Source organism: Myotis nattereri (genome assembly GCF_964212035.1).
Source record: "Myotis nattereri genome assembly, chromosome: 2".
Classification (NCBI taxonomy): domain Eukaryota; kingdom Metazoa; phylum Chordata; class Mammalia; order Chiroptera; family Vespertilionidae; genus Myotis; species Myotis nattereri.
Genome location: NC_138076.1, coordinates 190,657,052 through 190,680,416, shown reverse-complemented (window position 1 = coordinate 190,680,416; position 23,365 = coordinate 190,657,052). Strand labels below are relative to the sequence as shown.

Here is a 23,365-nt window from a genome sequence, read left to right as displayed (position 1 = left end):
TTAGGGAACAAGTTCTAGAGGCAAAAGAATGGCCCTTGGAGCTTGGGAGTGAGGAAGCCAATGGTAATACGCCTGGGGGGCTTGCCGGGGGTAGGGAGAAAGGGAAAGGCTCAGACATGCTCCCCGAGGGAGAGCCCTCTGTGTCCTCCACCCTAAGGGTTTTAAGGGTGGAGATTCTAGGGCAGGGGTCCTCAAACTACGGCCTGCGGGCCAGATGCAAATACAAATATTGTATTTATTCCTGTTTTGTTTTTTTACTTCAAAATAAGATATGTGCAGTGTGCATAGGAATTTGTTCATAGTTTTTTTTTTAAACTATAGTCTGGCCCTCCAACGGTCTGAGGGACAGTGAACTGGCCCCCTGTTTAAAAAGTTTGAGGACCCCTGTTCTAGGGTATGTTCCAGGGGTAAAATCTCAATAGAATACTCAACAACTTTCCACATGCGTCCTTTCAGGGTTGTGGTCTCCACTGATTGCTTGGTCAGCGCCAGAGCAGGGGGTCATTATCCAATGCAGCTGGTCTTGAGGTCAGGCAGGGGGTCACTGGTCTGGTTTTACTGCTTTTCTGGGCCTGGAGCTACAATACAATGGAGGCCCAAATGTTATCTCTGGGGAGGAAAGGTCAGGGGGTCCATACCTCATCGCCAGCGATATGCTAGGGGAGAAAAGTCAACCTGGGGGTGAGGTCCCACCTTACACTTGTCCTTTGCTAGGCACCCAGGGCTTTCCTCCCTGGTGGCCTCTGTACCTGCCCATCGTCCTTGCTCTGCCCATGCCTGTCTAGCCCCCTACCACAGGGAGACCCTGGGATGCCTCCTGCCTCGCCTTCTCATCTTTCTTACAGGATCACCTTTCCTGCCCTGCCTTCCTCAGTAGAGCACTCACAGCCAGTGTGCAAATAGTCATTTCTTTCCTGCGTAGGAACTGGAGGGTGTATATAACTCCGAACTGTTGGGGCAACTCACAAGGGTAGGCTGAGCTCTCAGCGGTTTAATCCATGCTCAGAGCCTAAAGCAGCACCCAGGACTGATGTCGTCACCCCATTTCTAACTGGAGGGTCCCTACTAGCTTTAAAGTTCTGAGCAGACAAATGGGCTCTGTGGTGTTGTGTTAAGATGTGCAACGTTGAAGCTGGAATTTGGGTTTGAATCCTGGACCTTCCTTCCACTTACTAGCTGTGTGACTTGGGTGAGTCGGCTAACGTGGGCCTCGGTTGCTGCACTTGTGGGACAGGGATAATAATGACGTGAGCTGTATCATAAGGTGGTTGTGAGGGTTCAGTGAGTAAGTGCACACAGCTGGGTGTGAATGAATTATGAGACCCTCCCTCCCCTTCCAAGCAGTCCAAGAGGAAATGGTTTCTCTCCACCCCCATTCGGTCTCTGTTGGAGCGAGTCCGCTCTAGGTCTCTGCCCTTCACTTTGGTTACGATGCCCACGTCACTGCTAGACTCCTTACATTTTCTCTTTCTTGCTCCAGCTCTTCACGTTCTTCTCCAAGGCGATTGCTTTAGCTCCTGGCAGTTTATATTCCCAAGTGCCGATTGCTGCCCTATTTCTCCTCACACCCTGCTTTCCAGCAGTCCCTTTCAGTTCCCCAGAACCTGCCCTCTCCCAGCCAACTTCCCGGGCTCTTTCCCTCCTCTGGGGCTTTCGCTAGGCAACATGGTTCCTTCTCAGTACAGGCTGCTTGATAATGAGTCTGGTGAGGTTTCTTTCCCTCTGACTAAATTGAAACTCAGAACATTTTAGACCTGTTGTGTAATCTCTGTCATGCTGGGGAAGGGGTGGGGAGGGCTAATAGAGGCCAATTAAGAAGGATATTAGTTCAAAAAATTAGTCACTCATGCTCAGCTGGTGTACCTCAGTTGTTGCGTGTCAGGCCATGAACCAAGAGGTCACGGTCCAATTCCCGGTCAGGGCACATGCCCAGGTTGTGGGCTTGATCCCCACTAGGGAGGGGGTATTCGATCCATGTTTCTCTCTCATTAATGTTTCTATTTCTCTATCCCTCTCCCTTCCTCTCTCTAAAATCAATAAAAATATTTTTTAAAAAATTAGCCACTCAGATAAAAAATATTTACTAAAAGTTTTTTTAAAGACATTTCTGAGAGAATTGGGAATAGAAACCCTAAGTGGATATTTGATATTAAAAGGTTATTGTTGCCCTAGCTCCATGGTTGGCAAACCGTGGCTCGTGAGCCACATGCGGCTCTTTGGCCCCTTGAGTGTGGCTCTTCCACAAAATACCACGTGCAAGCATGCACGTACAGTGCGATTGAAACTTCGTGGCCCATGCGCAGAAGTCGGTATTTTGTGGAAGAGCCGGTATTTTGTGGAAGAGCCACACTCAAGGGGCCAAAGAGCCGCATGTGGCTCGCGAGCCGTGGTTTGCCGAGCCGCAGTTTGCTGACCACTGCCCTAGCTGGTTTGGCTCAGTGGATAGAGTGTCGGTCTGAAGGGTCTGATTTTGGTCAATGGCACATGCTCGGGTTTTGGGCTTGATCCCCAGTTGGTGGCGTGCAGGAGGCAGCCCATCTACGATTCTCTCTCATTATTGATGTTTCTATCTCTCCCTCTCCCGTCCTCTCTGAAAATAATAAAAATATATTAAAAAAAGATTACTGTTAATTTTTAAGTATGGCTAAGTTAAAAAGGAGTTTTTGTCATATATATGTATGCATGTATTTATTGATAAAACGATCTGGTGTCTTGGACTTGCTTAAAAGTAATCGAGTGAGTGGGGTGGGGATGTTGATTATTGAAGCAAGATTGACACTTTTTGAAATTATGTGACGAGTCCATGGGCCTCCATTATACTATTTATTTTTTAATATGCTGGAAAATGTCTATAATAAAAACTCAAATGTTAAAAAACACACCACTGTTTTAAAGGCAGTTCAGGGACTGTTTCTCATCTCCCTGGCATGGTTGGGGAGGGAGGTGGAGGTGAAATTGGGGAAATTGGTTTTCTCGCACTCCACACCCACTGCCCATTGCGCTTCTCGGACCCTGGTCTGTGGGTGTCAGGAGGCTCTGAGACGCCACCCCCTCCTGCACTGCTGCTGCCCCAGAGTGAGGGGCCTCGAGGTCCAGTTGGGTGCAGGAGGTCTCTGCCTTACCATCCTGTCCAGCCCCAGACTATCCTCTATGCAAAACCTCATCAGTCTCTGTCAAGATTTAGAGTCATCAGGCTCAAAGGCCTTCATAATTAATTATCAGGCAGTGTGATAACAACTACTTGCCAACAAACAGAACTACTTTGAGGGGTGGGGGAGGAGCAGTGGGAAGGGCAGGGATGGTGAGAAAAATACCTTTCCAGCCAGACAACACCCTGATGATTAATCTGAGGGGGAGTGAAGAGGAGAGGTGAAGTGAGTGAAGATGAAATGCACAGGACCTGCCTGGGTCCCTTCCCTTGTTGGTGCTGCCCTGGAATTGGACAGGGTTCTTCCTCTTCCGTAACCATGGCACCCACCACATCTCCCTTTCCCATAGCACCCCAGAGTGGACATTTGTAGGTAGAGCACATCAGACTTTGGGTGCTTGCATTTCAGGGCTTGCCTGTATCTGAAGTTCATCTGCCTTTCTTTTCCCTCTTCTCATTCTCTCCCCTGGAGAGGTGGAACCTAGCCCGTGCTTTGCTCTGTGCTCTGCATGTGGGAGGAGTGTAATTCCCGTGGGGTAGAGTGCAGGCGACAGACCCATGGTAAGAGAAGGCCAAGGGATGCCTGGGGCAGTAGTGGCAAATTATGTCTGTCTGTCTCTTCTACTGTGGCAGAGAACATGCCTGTTTCCTCCATTGAGTATCTAGACTAGTGATTGGCACAGAGTGGCATTCAATAAATATTGGTTGAGCCCGGCCGGCATGGCTCAATGGTTGAGCATTGACCTATGAACCAGGAGGTCACGGTTTGATTCCCGGTCAGGGCACATGCCCGTGTTGTGGGCTCTATCTCAAGTGTGGGGAGTGCAGGATGCAGCTGATCAATGATTCTCTCCCATCATTGATGTTTTTCTCTTGCTCCCTCTCCCTTCCTCTCTCTTTAAAATCAATAAAAATATATTTAAAAATATTGGTTGAATGAATGATTATATAATCCAAAGTTAAACTTGGAGGGCCAGTTTCACAAGAAGTTAGGAAGATAGATTTAAACTATAAATTATTTGTTATTTATATTTAACTTATGCTGACATACCACAAACATATTTTAATATATACACAATATTCATTCATATATGAATGTATGTGTTATACTGCATACAGTATATAATTAAGAGTTCATTATGACAGGGAAGACTCCTTCATTATTTTTTGGAATTAGTAGAGCCATCCTTACAAATGCTAAGGAGGGAAAAACACCTACTATGTGATAGCAGAGTTTAAGAAGAGAATCCAGTGGCTTCTGAAATCTACAATTTAGATAACTCCTTTTATCCATGAGAGAACGGGTTGCTCACAAATTATGTCTGAGACAGGTATTCCCATGTTCACTGATTCTTAAGAAAACACTAGACAAAAATATCAGGAATACTGGAAGTTATTTGTGACATATTTTTTTTAACTGAGATGCTGAAACCCCTCAACAGAGCACTGGGTCCTCTAGCTTCAGGGTAAATATTAATATTATAGTTCAATTGTGGGGAAGGACATATGGGATTTGTTCTTTCCCTTCATCAGCCTTTAGGATTTGCCATGAGGACATAGAGAAAAGGTAGTAGCTTTATCTAATATAGTTAGGTCATGGGCAAAACCTTGGCTGAACATACAAACTTTTTTTTCTGAATCTCTCTTGGTCCTCTGTGCCTGAGTTTGTTAGGACACTCACCCTCTGCCTCTAATTTGCTTTTACACAGGATCAAAATGACCAGTGCTCCTAGTGGTTGCCGCAATAACCTGGATGCCAAGTACCACAGACTTTGTGATATGTCTGAAGCTTGGGGCATCGTCCTGGAAACTGTGGCTGCCGTGGGGGCTGTGACCTCAGTGGCCTTCATGCTCGCTCTCCTGGCCCTCATCTGCAAGGTGCAGGACTCCAACAGGCGGAAGGTGCTCCCGGTCCAGTTCCTCTTCCTTGTGGGTGTGCTGGGGGTCTTCGGCCTGACCTTTGCCTTCATCATCAAACTGGACAACCTCACGGGGCCCACACGCTTCTTCCTCTTCGGCGTCCTCTTCTCCCTCTGCTTCTCCTGCCTCCTGGCTCACGCTTTCAACTTGACGAAGCTGGTCCGCGGCTGGAAGCCCCTCTCCCTGCTGGTGATGCTGGGCCTGGCTGTGGGCGTCAGCCTGGTGCAGGACATCATCGCTATTGAGTATATCGTCCTCACCATGAACAGGACCAATACTGCCATCTTCGCTGAGCTTCCTCCTTCTCGGCGCAATGAAGACTTTGTCATGCTGCTCATCTTCGTCCTCTTCCTGATGGCACTGACCTTCCTCACTTCCTGCTTCACCTTCTGTGGCCCCTTCACGGGCTGGAAGAGACACGGAGCCCACATCTATCTCACCACGCTCCTCTCCATGGCCATCTGGGTGGCATGGATCGCCTTGCTCTTGATCACCCCTACCCCTGCCACCAGTTGGGATGATACCATCCTCAGCGCAGCCTTGGTGGCCAATGGCTGGATTTTCCTGTTGGCTTATGTTGTACCTGAGTTTCAGCGGCTCACAAAGCAACAGAACCCCATGGACTACCCTGTTGAGGATGCTTTTTGTAAACCTCAATTCATGAAGCAGAGCTATGGCGTGGAGAACAGAGCCTACACTCAAGAGGAAATCACTCAAGGTACAGAGCCGGGCTGGGTGGAGAGTCCTTTGTAGAGAGATGGGGGAGAATCCCAGGGTATTCTATCTGTATGGAACATGCAGGTGTATCCAGCTTGTGCCCCTGACAGAACAGATAAGGTCCCCAAGGCTCAGCTCATGCTTGAAACCATCCAGCTAGTTAACAAGTGGATTAGAAGCTGCCTCTGCAGCTGTAGTCCAGCACTTTCCACACAGTCCATGTAGGTTTCTCTGAATAAAAATAGGATGAAGCAAAGGAATAGAAAAGGAATGACTTGAAACATTCTTAGAGATAAGCAGGTGAGATTGTGTTCTTTATAAAAGATAACTCAGCACCCCTCTGGAAATGTGAGACCTTCATATATTTGGGTGTGTAAAGCCAAGCCATGATTTCTTGCAGTGATCACAGGGCACAGAGAGGTTAGAAAGCCCTTTTATCAGAAACCAGTGGAAATCTCCATAAAGTTACTAAGGATTCCAATTTAACCTGAAGAGCTACATTTTATTGTATGTGTCTGGGCCCACGGGAGGGAAGAAATACTATCTTGACATGAAAGAATGAACTGATTTTGCTCATGCCTGGTGTTGTGAGTAGCCAGGTGTTCTGTTGTTGTTCTTGTAACATAAAGAGGCTCAACTGATATCCAGACACTGCCCTTGCCCGTCAGGATCTGTGTGTTGCTCTCCAGGGTTTACATCGATCTCTGGACCTAATCAGGGGAGAGGAATGGGTTTGGGAGAGGAGTGAGGGGCCTCCAAGGCCCAGTTCTTAGCCGCTGCTTACAATTTCTCTGCTCCTGAAGCCTGAGATGCGAAGCTTTCTGGAGCTTCTCCCTGCAGCAGGGGGCCCTCTCCTGGGTACTCAGAAGCCTCCCAGAGAGAAAATTCAATGGATAGGGTGTCTATCTTGCTTTGGTAGGTGACTCAACTGGGGTGAGCACGAGTGGGTGCCCGAGGAAGGGTACCCTAATGCTTTAATTTCTCCTCTCCCTCTGTTTCAGGTCTTGAAGAGCTGGGTGATACTACCTATGCCCCTTATACCACCCATTTTCAGCTGCAGGTAAGTGATCTCTTCCTTTTCATCAGCAGCCTCAGCACCCCAGGAACGTGTCCCTTGGGAATAGATGGCGTTACCATACGGATGGCTCCTAAATGGCCATCTTAAAACGATGACATGTCTACGTTGCTCTCATCCACCTTCTGGGGTTAGGGCAGACAACTGGAGTGTAGGGCACAGGGAGGACTTTAGGGGAAGGGGTTAGGAGAAAGGGAAGAAAGTGAGATTCCTGCCCACATTGAAGGTCTGTTGAAATATCGGGAAATGGGAGAGGGTTTAACAATATGGTGCTTGCTTTTCAGAATCGGACCTCCCAAAAGGATTTCTCCATTCCACGGGCCCAGACTCGGGTTAGCCCTTACAATGACTATGAAGGAAGGAAAAATGGCAGTTAGCTGAAGAGCGGGATGACCACGACAAGTCAGCAGAACTAATGGGATGTGGGTCAAATCCCGAGTCTTCTAAGGAAACCATACATAACGTTATGGGAAGACCCGGCCTCCCTGCCAACCTCAACAACTGTTCTGTTCTGGAGTTGCTGGGGGCTAGGACACTCCAGTTCTAAGCAGCACCGTAGTTTTTCCTTTGTTCCATACTTAGGATGCTTCTTATAGGTGGGAGTCTCAGCAACTCAGGGTTTCTCTCTTACTATTCTCTGTCACTGTACATGTGACTCAAGCTCCAGCTCACTCAACTTCAGAAGCCGGCACTGAATGCTGGTTTTGTAAGGATTGCTCAGCCCAGAGCAGAACTGCAAATCTGAGCAATAATAGCAAAGAGCTGTCTCCCAGCCCCTCCCTGCCTAAATCTACACTGGAAGCCAACTTGCTGGCACCCTCCCTTCTTGCCTGGGTAGGAGAGGCCAAAGGTCACCCTAAATTTACTCATCTCTATGGTGCTAACACAGGGCCTCTGTAGGTCCCCAGCACCAATTCACAGCCCCTCCCCCCCTTGGGTCACTCCCAAACTTGCTGTCAACCCCCCAACTATCCTCCCCTCCATGTTTTACCAGGAGTTTCCCTTCTGGACCTCACTAGTGTGGACAAGCCTGACCTCTCTTTGCCAGGAGCAGTTGTGCACTGTTCTTTCTGTCTATTCCTGGCACTGATCCGAATCGCAGCCTCTGTAACTAGATTTGCACTGTGTTCACCTCCTGCGTTCTGTAAGCAGGCATTGTCTGTGGAGGGGAGTGTGCCTTGTATTGGAAGTTATTCACCGTTCTTTACCTGGAGATGCAATAAAGATGTGGTGGCAGTTCTTCCCCTGTGGCCGCAGCAGTGGGAGTGGTGGACATTAGTCATGTTGCAGCTGAAGTTCAAGGTTCGGTTCCACTGGGTGTGGGCTTGACCTTTCTCCGTGTGTTTCTCCTTCTCTTCTCTGTATGTGTCTAAGACAAGCGTGTTTTCCCCAGCTTTTGAGGTGAGTGGCGAGGGTGAGGGGGGAAGCCAAGAGGGATCACGGACCCTGAGGTGTTGCTCCAGGAAGGCAGAGGAGTGGCGACTGTGGAATGGGGCTTGGCAGCCCAGGTAAGGCAGGAAGGAGACCTGAAAGCCAGTGTGACGATTCACCTGGGTTTAATTGTAGGAGGAAATAAATCCATATCCCTTATTTGACAGAATTGGTTCATAATCTCTCTCAGAAAAGTCATGGTACCTAACAATTATTATTTACTTAATCCCCGAAACAGCTCTGTGGGGCAGGGCAATAGGAAATTGCTCTTTGGTGAAGGAGAAAATAAGATCCCATACTCAGAAACAGCATGGCATTTAAACACGTGCAGCTGAGTTAAGGAGTTACCTCCCGAGAGCCCGACGCTCTGCTTTTCATCAAAAAGAAAGCCTAGCGTGGAAAGGGGTGAGGTGAGGTTGGTGAATGGATGAAACGCTGAATTAGAGCTATTTACATTCCACAGAGACTTGGTTAATGGTTTCTCAATGGCTTTGCACCAACATTAGCCAAGTTTTGTATTGAAAAGGGGAGTTACAAATAATGATTTATATCCTTCTTGTTCTAGTCTCTACAGGGCATAATCCAGTGAGGGAAAAGCAATATAGTTTCACATTTATCGTTGTGCCACAGTGTAGGTACCCAGGAAACACCCATTTCCTTCCCTCTTGTCTTCCCTTCGGTCTCTGGCCTATCAGCCAAGCGCAGGGGGCTGAGTAAAAGGTAGAGCCACAGAACACCTGGATCTGCTTTCGTGTTAGAAAAGAGTCTCCAGGCCTTTGTATCCACAGGACTCAAGTCAACCTCTTCCAAAACAGAAAAGGACATGAGGACATGGAAGGGGACTCATCGCTGGAATTTTTTTTTTTAATACCCCTATCCAGGGATATGTTGTTATTGATGAGAGAGAGAGAGAGAGAGACAGAGAGAGAGAGACAGAGAGAGAGAAAGAGAAAGAGAGAAGAGAGAGGAGAAACATTGATTGGTTGCCTTCCATATGTGTCCCGATCGGATGGAACCTGCAACCTAGGCATGTGCCCTGACTGGGAATCGAACCTGCAACCTTTTGGTGTACTGGATGATGCTCCAACCAACCAAGCCACCCAGCCAGGGCAGATATTGGTTTCTTTTCTAAGAAATAAAGTGGTCTCCGGCGTTTGGACTAGTGGGCCATCATTTCGCTGATTTCTTGTTCTTAAAAGGCAGTAGAGGAAGGCTCCTCCCCATCCAACCACACTTGTAACCGCCCCCACCCCCGCTCCCCGCAGCTGATAATCTGTCTTCAGGTCTATGCCTCCTGCACATATTTAAACTCTGTTGTTAAACGAGGAACATCTTGGGGGCTGGAGGTTTTGGCCTCTGACAATCACTGTGATGATCCTGAGAAGAGGGTTTCCCAGCCGTTCTCCACCTGGGCGGAAATAGAAGGTGCAAATTTAGCCCAGCCAGGTCCTTGAGCGAAGCCAGTTGATTGATGGCTGGGAACCAAAATGACACCTCCTTTGAACTAAATGGATGATAATAAAATGAGGTTCACAACCTTCCTCTCATCTTTCATTGTCAGATGAGAAATAGACTGTATGTCCCTTCTGCCTCTTGCTTTAGGCCCAGAGAACGTCCACTGCTGCCACACCGTATAGCTCCACTTGGTGGCAGTGGAACCTCAGGCATCAGCCCTCAAGGACACCGAGCCCCTCAAAAAACAAACATCTAAAGCTGCTTTCCGGTGAAGGGCGTGAGGCAGAACAGCAGATATTCAGTGGGCTTGAGGCAAACGTGTCCAATTCTGAAAGGCTGGTGTGTATGAGCTGTTTGTGTCCTTCCTCCCACCGTCTTTAGAGAATTTGCTCCGATCTCCTCTGCCAGAGTTTAATTGCTCTGTGTCTGATTTTTGTGAAATTCTCCAAAGTATTTCCAGCCCATTTGCAGGCAATCTGGCATCTTTACAGACAATGGTCTCATATGCTGTGGTTACTAATGCCGACGAGTATGTTTGTGGTGAGAACATTGGCTTTTTGTCAGGAAAAGTGTGCCAAATCCAAAGGTACAGCCTGGCCCTGGAAATGCAACAATAACACCCATTCTTCCCCCCTCCCGGTGCATTCTGGGTTTCCTTCCCTCATTTCCAGACTTGTCCTTACTGCTGAGAACTGAGCTGCACACAGCTGGTCGTTTCCTTCCTTGCTCATGTCCTTCAGTTACTACCAGGGTGTGAAGGGTTGCCCCTGTCCCAGCCATAATCTGAACAGGGATTATTTCAGAATTGGAAGGGGCAGCTTCAGAAAAACCTTTCTTCAGTGTTGACTGTGGAGATCTGGGATCTGGCAAGACAGCCTTCAGCTTGTGGACCGCTGCTTTGGGGAATTCTCTGGTCCAACCGGTGGGCTTCCGTGGAACTCCTCCACCCGGGGCAGACAGTGCTCTGGCCTCCCTGGCTTCAAGATGCTTCAGGTGTGCAGATGGGTGTGGGGAGCAGTACATCGGTGTCTGACCCTGATTTCTGCAACCTCTGGATTATTACAGTTTTCTTGACCCTTCAGAGTGGACACTCCAGTGCCTAAAATGTTAGCGAGTGAGAAGGTCACAGAGTTTCTTTAGTTGGTGCCTCACAGCCCTCACTTTTCAGAGGAGGCAACTCAGGACTGATGGATATAATACAATTGGGACCAGATTTCTGGTTCTGTGCTCTGAATACTGTTGACACTTGGGAGGTCAGGGTTAGATACATTTTTTCCAAAAGGGGGTTTGAGCAAAGACTCAGACAAAGTGACCATGGTCACCCATATCTTTTTTTTTTTAATATATTTTATTGATTTTTTACAGAGAGGAAGGGAGAGAGAGAGTTAGAAACATCGATCAGCTGCCTCCTGCACATCTCCCACTGGGGATGTGCCCGCAACCAAGGCACATGCCCCCGACCGGAATCGAACCCGGGACCCTTCAGTCCGCAGGCCGACGCTCTATCCACTGAGCCAAACCGGTTTCGGCAGTCACCCATATCTTAAATCCCTCTCCTTTTCCTTTGTCTTCCCAATTGCTTTTTGTTCCCCTGTTTCTCTTCCAATGATCTCCTCTCCCCTCTGCATGTAAGCTGTGGGGAGAGGGACTGGAGGGTGATTGACATTTTCTGGTTAAACCACAGGTCACTGTCCTGCAACCCCCAAGCCAAATGAGCATATGCCTCTTGAGGGAGTAGGCTGTCAAAAGGTGGGTTTCAAGGCAAAAAAGAATTCTTCATTTCCCCCAGCCAGCATGATGATCCTTTCACTTCTCTGAGTCCCACATAGAGTCAAAAACCCATACCCAGCACCTCCTCCTTTTCTTTGTATGGCGCTACAGGGCCCCCTCAAGGGCAATCTCTCACTCTCTGTGTGGTTTCTGATGGCAGATTTCAGAGGCAGTCCCGGGAAAAACTTTGCAAGTAACTGTTGTGTATAATGACCTGAGCTGTGTATCTCAAGCACCGGATTCAACCATGATCTTCAAGAGAAAAGAAGAGGAAACTTTAATGAAATTTGGTTACCACATGGGCAATACCCAACTGTCTGGTCCCAGCTACTTCTAGTTCAGGCCCCCTTCCATATTAAGATCCATCAACTAAATACACACACACACACACACACCACCCCTCTGATAAGCCCATGCTACACATGACACAACATTAGGAAAGATTGAATGCTAATGTATTGGAATAGATTAGAATAAAGGTCCGAAATTTAGTTTAATAGTTATAAATGTATTCATGCCCCTCCTCCCCCAAATAAACCACGTAAGTACTTGGTTTGACAGTCATGAGGAGAAGCAGCCTCCAAAGGCACAGACCCTGCTGTGCACAGAATGGGCTGTAAGACTGATAAGGACCCGTGATGTGGCTCAGCAGGCAAAGAGCCAAGGCAATCACAGGCAGTACTGACACAGTCGTGTAGTGTAGGTCAAGGCCGGTGCTGTTCCCACTGAACTGGAGGCATGTTACATACACGACATCAGAATATTAAATCCATTTCTGTGGATCTCCTGGTACGGAAGGAGCTTCTAACAGAGGAGCTTTTAAAAACAACTACATGCTATACAGAACGACTGATGGAAATGGAGATATTTCATCTGGAGAGGAGAGGACTTTGCAGGGTGTGTTATCATGATCAGAGCTAACATTTAATGTGTGCTTACTCTGTGCCAGGCTCCATTTTAAGGGCTTTAATTGTATAATATTATTTAATACTTATAAAACCTTATACGTTATTATGATTATCATCCCCTTTTGCTAACACCTGCAGGAATGGAAGCTCCAAGGTGACACAGCTACCAAGTGATAGGGCTGCCTTTAGATCCCTTATGCACAACCCCATGCTGCCTCCCAGCCGTCTTGAATAATGACAGCATAACAGGTGGCTCAGTGTTAGGAGTTTTAGGGAGGCAGATCCCAGAAGGACTTCCTGCAAAGTGGTGGGTTACCTGCTGCTGGAGGTGTTCAATCTCAAGGATGCTCTGTTGAGGATGACGTGGGGAATTCTGTGTTAGGAGAGAGGCTGGGCTTCATAAGCTTAAGGACTCTTGGAATTCTCAGAGTTCTGGACTTTACCTGCCAAACTGTCGTGCCTGGTATTTGAATCTTAAGAACCATGGAGAGATTACCAGTTTTATTGTACAATATTCTTCCCTGACACCTGCAACCCAAACACTTCCTTAGCCCTCAGGTGAAATGAAAATGCATTCCATTGTTTGGATGCGCCCTCACCTTTTGTGAGTGTTATTTGTTACTGGGTGTTATAATCCATTTTCTGGCTGGCAGTTTTATTAAAAAAATTTTTTTTAATTGGATTTATTGGGGTGACATTGGTTAATAAAATTATATAGGTTTCAGATGTATAATTCTATAATACACCATCTGTATATTGTATTGTGGTGATTGCATTTTACAGAACAGTTCTTCATAGTCTTGCTTTAGGGAAGATGCTATATGAATAGAGTATAGTCATCCCTTGGTAACTACCAAGTGTGGGTTCCAGGACCACATCCCCCACACTGTTGATACCAAACTCTGTGTTTGCTCAAGTCCCTTATATAAAACTAGAGGCCTGGTGCACAGATTCGTGCACTGGTGGGGCCCCTCTCACAATCTGGGATGCCTCGGGGGATGTTGGAGAGCCAGTTTCAGCCTCATCTCTGCAGACCGGGCCGAGGGAACCCACCAGTGCATGAATCCATGTACCAGGCTTCCAGTATGCATATAAGATCTTTAGTTAATCTCTTCCCGCCCTCCCCCCTCCCTCTAATCTTCCCTCTAAGATTCATCAGTCTGTTCCATGTTTCCATGCCTGTGCTTTGAGCATCTGCCCCCTGGTGGTCATTGTGCATCATAGCTACGGGCCAGTCGGCTGGTCACTTAGGCTTTTATATATATAGACGGTGTAGTATTTGCATATAACCTACACATATCCTTCTGTATACTTTAAATAATCTCTTGATTACTTATAATACCTAATGCAATATAAATGCTATGTAAATAGATGTTATAGTGCTTAGGAAATAATGACAAGGAAGAAAAGTCTGTACATGTTCAGTACAGAAGCAACCATTGCAGGCCTAACTACATAATACATGTCAGCAACAGGTAACATTTCCCCCCCAAATATTTTTAATTAATTAATTTTTCTACAAAAAGTGTTATTGTTTCCATTTGGTCCACTGCATGGGAGAGGGCTCCAGGGTGGTTAAAAGGATGCCTAGTGGTTTCAGGGAGAGGCTCAGGCAAAAGCCGGACACCAGAGGGAGGCAGAGAGGCTCCTCAAAGGCCTCTGGGCTCCAAGGGCTCCTGGTCCTGCTTGAGGGAAGCCGTTGGAAGAGATCCTCACCCAGCCAGCCTGGGGGTCAGCTAGCCTACGGAGGTGAATCAGGTGTAGCTCATCTGCTTGATGAGTTTCACCTCCTCACCCAGGAAGTGGTTCTGCAGGAAGTCACAGAGATGAGGGTCTGTGCTGGTAGAACCCAGAGCCTGCAGCTCCAAAGGGACCTGGTTCAGGCTCTTCTCCATGCCCATGTGGCTTCCTGGGTGTCCCGAGTTTCACCTCTCCCCTTGGGAAGGCTTCAGCACGTCCTGGAAGAGTATGTGGCTGCCGTTGCATCTTTAAGAGACGCTCAGTGCCCTCGTGCTTCTCCACCAACTCTGGGAAGAAGTGACCCACTCATCCCAGAGCCACATCACCGCAGTCAAAATAGAAGCCCGGAGAGAGGTAGGTGTAAGAGGCCGCAGATGCAGGCTGACAAGGTGGTTGGTGGTGTGGAATAATTCTGATGAATTTGGGAGCTCATGGTTATTTGGCAATAAGGAGTTAAGGTAAAAGAAAGCAAAACAAAATGGTGTTGGCTGGTCTTGGTGTTGCTGGTCGTGGAGGCTGAGGTGGTTCCGAAGGTGATGACTGGAAAGGGTGGTGATTGGAGGCTGGTCGGTTGGTCGGAGGCTGGAAGAAGGGGCGTCCCTGGGTCTGTCCTGCCCAAACACTGTTGAAGCAAGAGACGGATTTGGGGACCACTGAGGGCACAGCCTCCCCAAATGTTTTTCATCTGGGTTGGTTGAATCTATAGATGCGGAACCTGTGAACATGGAGGCTTGTATTTGCTACATTTAATATCACTTTACGTTGACATGGTGATAATGTAGAATCCTTTGCAAAGATACTTGAACTTTATAAACACCAGTGTCCTCAGATACATGCGGTCAATGCCTGAAATATTGTCCCATTTAGTTCTCTACATAAAAGCTACCATTTGTTAAGTGCAAAAATACTAGTCCATATTGTTCTTTGAGGATGATTAATTGCGTAAGAAAGAATCCTATTATTTGTATTGCTCAGCAAAATAAAAATGGTCTGTGGGTTGCCCTTGCATAGCACGAGTTTAGTCATTTGAGGCCTAAGCCCATGAATTCTATGAACACTGGGAACCAGGGTGAGGGTCAGAGGGAGCATCTGACTGGACTTACCTAGACAAGGGGGACAGAGAGGAGAGGACCAAGGTTGAGTGGGGGCCAACAAGTGGAGTGGGGGTGAAGCGATGGGAAGAGAGGGCTGATAGGTAGGAGGAAGGGTTGTAAAATCAGAGACCTGGCAAAATAATAAAGAGAAAATTATGTTAAGGTGAAGTTAAAGACTTAAGAGTCAGAAATTCAGGAGAACATTAAGTTATAATTCCCAGAGTATCATGAACTGTCTGAGACATTGGGCAGAGGGGCTTAGCCTCATCACAGAACCTCCTAGTGAGAGCAGCTATAGCCTCCTGTAAGTTCCCGAAGGTCCCAGCCACATCATGAGAGAGGGGGACGATATGAGGAGAAGCAGCCTCCAAAGGCACAGACCCTGCTGTGCACAGAATGGGCTTCTTTTGATTGGACTCCAACCCACCCCAAGCCCCCTCAAAGGCACTGGCTGGGTCCTCTGTTCCTCCATTTTCCTAACATACGTGGTGGAAATGACACACCAAATTGGTGCCTGTATGTTTTTGCCAGGACACTGTGGTTAGTGTGTGTGTGTGTGTGTGTGTGTGTGTGTGTGTAAGATTTCATTTTAAGAGAATAGGGAGAAAAATAGTTCTTTATCAATTCTGCATAAAGGATAAATGCAGAAGTTTTTATGCTCTTCAAATATCTTTTTTAGAGATAGTGGGAGTCTCTGAACTCCCTAGTATGTGAGTGAGGTGTCTGCTGGGGGATGTGTGAGCACATGTACACACTCACACACACTCTTACATATCCATATATACACAGATCAGATGTCACTGCAAGGTACAGAGGGCCATTCTGTAAGTGAGATGAAACCATTATCTTTAATCCTAACCACTGCCCATATGCAGATACATTACCAAGCCAACTAAAACACAGCTCCTTGCAAATAGGTAGCAAATTTGAAGACTGTATTGCTGAGGAGGAACGCATGCCACCAACTGTTCCCTACTTGGGTGAGCAACCCATTCCTGAGACCTGGATTTCCACACTTTCTCATGTGTCCTTTGGGTTGTGTCACAACCCAATGGCATTCTGTCACTCTCTACGGCTTCCCAGATGCCTGCTTTTCTCAAGGTGCCTCTTCAGCCAGAAAGTCATTCCCGTCTTAAAAAGCTTCATCTGTATTGTGACCCTCAGACCCCGCCTGACTGCCCCAGCGCCCAGGCAATCACATCTCACCATCCTTTAATCTGATCCAGGCACGTGTTGCTTGTTATCAGGTCTGCCAGCCCTTCTTGGTCCTGATCCTTCAAGTTAGAGTTCTCAATGGTTCCAGTCACTCTGGTCAGAGACAAGTTTTTCCAGAAGTCCTTCCTCTGAGGGCCCCGAGCTCAAAATGCCTCCCACTGGAGTCTCCCCCCAGCTCTTCCCAACTGCCCCAAACTCTTGTCCTGCAGAACATTTGCATCTCAGCCCAAAGGGCACTTCCGTAGTGAGGCCTCCCGCAGCCAGCCAGTTTCCTTCAGAGGATTTATACTTTGAAATTATGTTTACTTGTTGTTTTTTACTTGTTTTTCTCCCATTATTCTGTATATTTCTGCAAGACCAGAAATTGTTTTGTTTCCTTCTGTATTCGCAGGGGCTGGCACAGTGCATGCACACATAGGAGCATTTGTTCATGAGCGAATAAACTTTCGGGGACAAAAAAATTTATCTGTTCATTTTGTGTTCGTTTGCCACAATTAAGATTATGGCATCTCACTCTGAGAACACCACTGTCAGATTCCCCTCTTGTGTTTTCTGTGCAATTTATCCTTAAATAATTCTGATGAACTTCAGCTTATCCATCATCAGTTTTCTTTTTTGTTTTCATAAAAGAACACGGAAAACCAATGTGATAAAAGTTACTCACAAGCCCGAGGCTTGGAGGAAAGAAAGAAACTTCTTTTTACTCTTTGGACTGAATGCCTTTCATCAAGTCCAAGTTTTTATTTCCCCAAAGCTTTTCTCTGTCAAGCTTGGCAAAGTGCTGTCTCCTAGGAGAATTACACAAGAACAAACTTCAAAATGTGAAGAAAGAGAGACGCATGCTTCAGAGCCAAACAGCAGAGAAATCTTTCAGATGGATCCCCCCAAAGATCAAGTGCAGTCCTTTTCCCCAAGTGCATTACTTTCCTAAACTGACTTGAACCAAATGGATGAACAAGGACCTTTCACACCGTATAAACCAAGCCGGAAGGAGATAAGGATGCCAGCAAATAGGCTCAGGAAGGGTTTATCTGCCTAAATTTCAGGGCAATGAGCTGCTTCTGGTCACATGTTCTCTTGGGAGTAGCGGCGAGTGTGTCCTGGATGGTGACGATGCAGCAGCTGTGGGGTGGGGGTGGGCTGAACATTACACCAGACCAGGGGAGAAAGGAAGATGCAAATTGGAAGCTGAATGTCCCCAAGGGCCTGACTGACAGAAAATCTTTCCATTGATTGTGCCATAAAAGCCAATCCCTTTCTGCCTTCCGGGGCCAAATTGGCAAAGCCTGGAAGGTGTTTGCTACAAACCAGAGCGCAGAGGAAGCCATTTCTTGTCAACAGATCAGTGCTTCCCAAACTCATACAATCTTAAGAGTTACCTAGGAACTTAAAAACAGGAATCCCAGGGCCCACCCCTGCAAGTTCTGGGTGAGTAGGTCTGGGCCCCGCTATGAACATTTTTATTTATAACAAGTACCCCAGCTGATTGTGCTGATTAGGCAGGTCTGGGGACAGGCATTGGATAGTTGTCCCCATTTCTCCTTCTTTTGCTGATTCACCCATCTTCCAGGCAAGCCCCAGCAGCTGCCTTCCCAATCTTTGAAGAATCTCAGTATGCTCTCTTGGTTTACTCATTCAGAGCTAGAGTGTGGCTCTGCAAACGGGACCTTGGTGGAGATGCCCCAGTGTTAAAGGTGGAACTGGGTGTGGAGGCAGAGGTATCAGGAGAGAATCCCTTTAGGGAGGGAGCAGCCTTCTCCACCTCTAGGCATTCTCGAGGCCTCTCTTTATGCTCCCAATCCAATCACCTCTCCCCCTACAATTTCCTCCACCACCTCTAAGCTCGTTCCTGAATCTTTTTCTCTGTCTTTTGGAACTTCACAGCCTTATCTTCATCTGTGCATTTCCATGTCACACTCTACTGGTTCAACTCTGTACTCATTTGCTGTCCTCTCCAATCCCACACCTGTTTCTCTTCCTGAGCTCGCCTCCTGGGTTACTTCTTCTATAAGTGGAACCCTTATCCCCTTAGTTACCCAGGCCTGGATCCTGATGTCTCTCTCTTTCTAATTCCTTCCATCCAATTCTAATTATCTGCTTATGGCAGTGGTTTGCAACTCAGGCTGCAAAACAGAATCATTTGGAAAGATTTTAAAACATAACCATGCCTGGGCTCCACTCCCAGAAATTCTGATGTAATTGGTCTGTGGTGAGGTCAGGCCATGGAGAGCTTTTAAAACTTCCCAGGTGATTCTACTGTGCAGCTAGGGTTCCCTCTCCTTCCCGGCTCATACCCTTCCACAGGAGGCAAGTCTGATCTGCAGGGCTGGGGTTAGGACGGCGAGGCACTTACCTTGGGCACAGAATTCAAGGGAGTGTCCAAACCCTCAGTAATCATGATCAATAATATTTTATACAAAAATTTAATAATAAAAATTAATGCAAAAAAGTCCATGATAAACAACACATCAAAATTTTATAAAACAGGCTGTTTTGGTGTGTTTGCTTTATAACCCTGTGTTATTTTGCAACAGGAGCAATTGCTCCCAATCAGGCTGGGGTTTCCAGGCTGGTGTGGCTGTCACGGTCCTCTCATGGGTTTATGAGAGTTGACCAAGGCTGCAAACAGATTAGGCAATGAGGCGCTTGAGATTTTTTCAAGAGTTTATTTTACTTTTAATTTTTTTAGTCATTGATTTTAGAGAGAAAAAGGGAGAGAATATGAGAGAGACAAATGTTGATTTGTTGTCCACTTATCTATTCATTCATGGGTTGATACTTGCATGTGCCCCAATTGGGGATCGAATCTGCAACCCTGGCTTTGGGACCATGCTCCAACCAACTGAGCTACCCAGCCAGGCTTGAGAGTTTATATTAACTTTTTCTATTTGATTTAAAACATAGGAGAGTATTTTGATAAGATCAATATTAGAAATTCATCATTCAACTCACTTCTTCAATCGGACAGCTTAACCCCCATAGTAACCTAGTCCCACTGATTTCCTTGAGACATCCTTGAAGGCAGTCCAGGAAAGGCATTCTAATCAGAGTTTAAGCAATGGTGCATCTCTGTGTCTCCTGAGGTAGCCACTTTGAAGTTCTTTAAATAAGCGAGTTCTGCTATATGTTAAAATGCAAACTTAATTCTAACTAATCTATCTTTGAAGAGCAGCAGACATGATCTCTCAGAAGAGACCAGTAGCTTCAAACTGGCCTGAGCCATTAAGACATTTTTAACAATTCCAAGAAAAGTCTTTCTTTACTCAGATGTCAAGTATTACTTCTCAAAGTCAAGTTCTTCATGATCACTCCCATTTAATGTTAATTGAGAAGCATCTCCCTCAAGTGCAAAATACAGAGGCTTTTCTACCAAGGAAACAACATAGATTTTTCTGGTTTATTTCTCATTGTGTGCTTTTAAAATAGATGATTAGGCTTATTCTGAGAAAGGTGCTACAGAAGTATCTTGTTTACTATCTAAGTGTGAAGAGAAAAAAAGGGAACCTCATTGTGCCATAAGTTAAGTTGGTCTTGGTGTGTGACAACTCTGTGTCCCCATGTGTCCAGAGGAAGTTTCTGAGAAAAAGTAGGGATAGAACTGATTGTGGGAGGATGAAAAGTAGGATAAAAAGGCACAAATCTGACCAATACGAAGAAGATATAATCCTAGGAAAAGGGAGCATTGATGTAAAAGAAGAATGAAGGAATAATGGGTAGAGAGAGTGAGGGAAAGTTAGCCTAACCACACCACAGGTTGAAATAAGGGATGATAAGTAGAGACCCTTTAAGTTTATGGGGATATTATGAGATTTAATGTGGAGGGACATAAACCTTTGATGCTCTTTGAATTAGGAAAAAAAGCATCAAGATGAAGGATATATTAAATAATACCTACCCGGGCAAATATTTTGTTAGCTCTGTGCTCTAACTGAGCTAACCAGCCATTTACATCAGGAAGGTATTTTATAGTGAAGTTTTTCATTGATGCCCTTTCTTTTGGATAAATAAATAAAATCAGAAGAGGACTATTTAAAATACTTAAGAAAATAAGTGCCTTTCAAATTATATAACCCATTACATATAAGTAAATGAGTTTAGATCTTCAAGTAATACTTATTGAATTGAGTAATTGAGTACAATAGGCTAATCATAATTTTATTTATTCTTTTAAATGGTTCCTCATGAATCTCAACTTAGAAGACTATTGGGGTTTTTAGCTTTATGTGAATTGCTTCATAAACTCAAAAGGAATAAAATTGTATTTTCATTAAAATATTCTATAACTTAATAAAATTTTATTTTCCTGGATTAATATCTCCTGAGTTGGTCAGTCACGATGCATGTTATGCCTTCCCCTGTTGCCCAGAGAACACTTCTCACTAGGGAGCAGACATATGTGACCGAGTCTGTACCACATGACCAACCCAGCCGAATGGACCAATGGTGGGTACTGGACCCAAGGGCATCCAATCCACAGGCTGACTGTAAATTAAGAGGAGGAACAACGCAAAAGAGCTACCAATCAGAGACAGTGATGAATAGCTGGACCAATCAGACCCCCTCTTAGGAGTCTGAATTATGACATATAGGGAGAAAGTCAGTCAGCTGATAGTGGCTAAGGAGGGGTTGTGGGGCCAGGGCAGGGGACAACAAGCTCCTCCCAATGCCTGACAGCAGTCCATCTAGATCTAGATGAAGCCAGATGAGTGACTATACTGGGTTCCCAGAGAAAGTTTTGTCTCCCTGCTGCCATGTGTAACCTTACAGTACAACTTCATTCCTGAAACAGCCTGAACGAAATACTTGGAACATACAGCCCCCCAAATCTCACTAATACATAGTCCAACATTTGATTAAATTGTGCTATATACACGTCAGAGGCAATTTGGTACAAAGATGTTCAATTTTATCTTTACTAATTTTAGGAAAAACATTTTGGGAAACAGTATGAGCTATCATAGATGGTCTCAATGTGTTCATTAAAATTTGTGAGCTGACTCAACATTTCCTGCCTGTAAAACAAACAAAATAAACAGAATTATGTCAAAGGTGTCATTGCTATCATTTGGGGATTAGAAACGAGGAGAATCAGCGATGATGGTTTTCTTCCAGAGATGGGAGATTGCATGGATTGCTGTTCCCTCTTAAATTAGGGTCTTTATGTGGTTTGTTAAGTAGTATTCCACCTAATCAATAGGTCCAAGGCTTAATGTTTTGTGTGTTTTTTCTTTTCTTATTACCAATAAAAGCAGAAGGTAAAACTCTGGTCACGTAACCCAGGTACTGGTTTGTGCTGAGAACATTGCTCAGGGCACAGATTTAGAAAAGGAGCTGTTAATTTGAGGGTAACAGAAAAATATACGAAAATGGAACATTGTGTAGAAGGTGAGCATTTGAACAGAAGCTGGGGAACTGGATTCTATTTGGTTCTGTCACTAACAAGCCCTGTTATCCTGGGCAAGTCCCTTTCCTCATCTCTAAAAGGAGAGAGCTGTTGCCTTGGCTGGTGTAGCTCAGTTGGTTGAGCATCCCATGCACCAAAGGTCATCGGTTCCATTCCCTGTCAAGGCACATGCCCGGGTTGTGGGCTCCATCCCAGTACGGGATGTGCAGGAGGCAGCCAATCAACGTTTTGTTCTCTCTTTCCTTCTCCCTTTCTCTCTTTCTAAAAATCAATAAAAATAAAAAACATTCTTTGCATTGTGTTATCTCCCCCACAAATAACATAGATCTACCAAAGCAGCGTTGTCTGCCCAGGACCGAGCCTGAGAATGGTTCCGGGTACCCTGCACATGCTCAGGAGATACTGCTGACACTAAAGAAGTCCATGCTGTACATTGGTCATCAAAAAGGCTTTTTTTTTTTTCCCATGTATGGAGTCTTAGCTATTTTTCAAAGATCTTTTACCCAGCAGTGCTCAACACTCACTGGTCTGAAATATCCCATTTGGTTCTCAGGGGAGGAGCACACCTTCCTTGTAAATACAGAAATATAGGCATGGACAGCCTCCTGGAGTGGGGAAAAGAGTTGTCTATGTGTTGGAAAACCACTAACGACTGTGTGATTTGGGGCAAGTCATTCCATCTCTCTAGGGTTCTGCTTCCTCATCTGCAAGGTCATTGGGCTGAATGAGATCCTTAGAACCCTTCTGGCAGCACACCTCTGACCCTGTCCTGGTCTACCTGCTACATATTACAAGTGGGTACTAAGGACAGATGAATCCATGGGGAAGGACGTGGGGCTGCATGAGGAATGAAGGCAGAGTAATTAGTGCAGAGGCATCGGTTCATTAGAAACTTCAAGACAGGCAGACCCTGCTTTTTATGTGCAGCACCTAAAATCCTTTATGAGCATCAACTGGGTGACTCTTTCTTTGCTGTTATTGGTTCATCAAAGCAGGTCACTGACCTCAGCCGCATATGCCATCACACTCGCTGTCTGGGGTGCAGACATCATGGGAGAGAGCCTGCCAGCCTCCAAGTCTATGAAATGTCCGCGTTATTTAAAATACCCAACTGTGAGATCCTGAGGATTCTGCTATGACTTTTATCACAAATGCTGGGTCACAGATATGTAAGGGCCCTTTATAAGAAGTGACTAGCCCTGGCTGGTGTTTCTCGGTGGTTAGAGCATTGGCCTATACACCGAAGGGTCTCGGGTTTGATTCCCTGTCCAAGGCACGCACATACCTGGGTTGCAGGTTCGATCCCTGACCCTGGGCAGGTGTCTGTGGGAGGCAACCAATCCATGTGTTTCTCTCACATCGATATTTCTCTCTCCTCTTTCTCTATCTCTCTTCCCCTCTTCCCTCTCTCCCACTCTCTCTAAAAATCAATGGAAAAATATCCTTGGGGTGAGGATTAACAAAACAAACAAACACACAAATAAAAAT

The 23,365-nt window shown here is 46.0% G+C and overlaps 1 protein-coding gene across 2 annotated transcripts in view; it reads left to right on the top strand.

Moving 5' to 3' along the window:
* GPRC5A (G protein-coupled receptor class C group 5 member A) overlaps positions 1-23,365 on the top strand; it is a 77,695-nt gene that overhangs the window by 7,901 nt on the left and 46,429 nt on the right. The window contains exons 2-4 of one of the 2 annotated variants that reach the window (XM_081084463.1): positions 4,858-5,786; positions 6,787-6,845; positions 7,145-9,457. In XM_081084463.1, the coding sequence (XP_080940589.1) occupies positions 4,865-5,786; positions 6,787-6,845; positions 7,145-7,237 (1,074 nt within the window). In that variant the 5' untranslated portion in view covers positions 4,858-4,864 and the 3' untranslated portion in view covers positions 7,238-9,457. Of the gene's footprint in view, positions 1-4,857; positions 5,787-6,786; positions 6,846-7,144; positions 9,458-23,365 lie in introns of those variants that run through there. The other variant, XM_081084464.1, reaches the window with a different exon arrangement.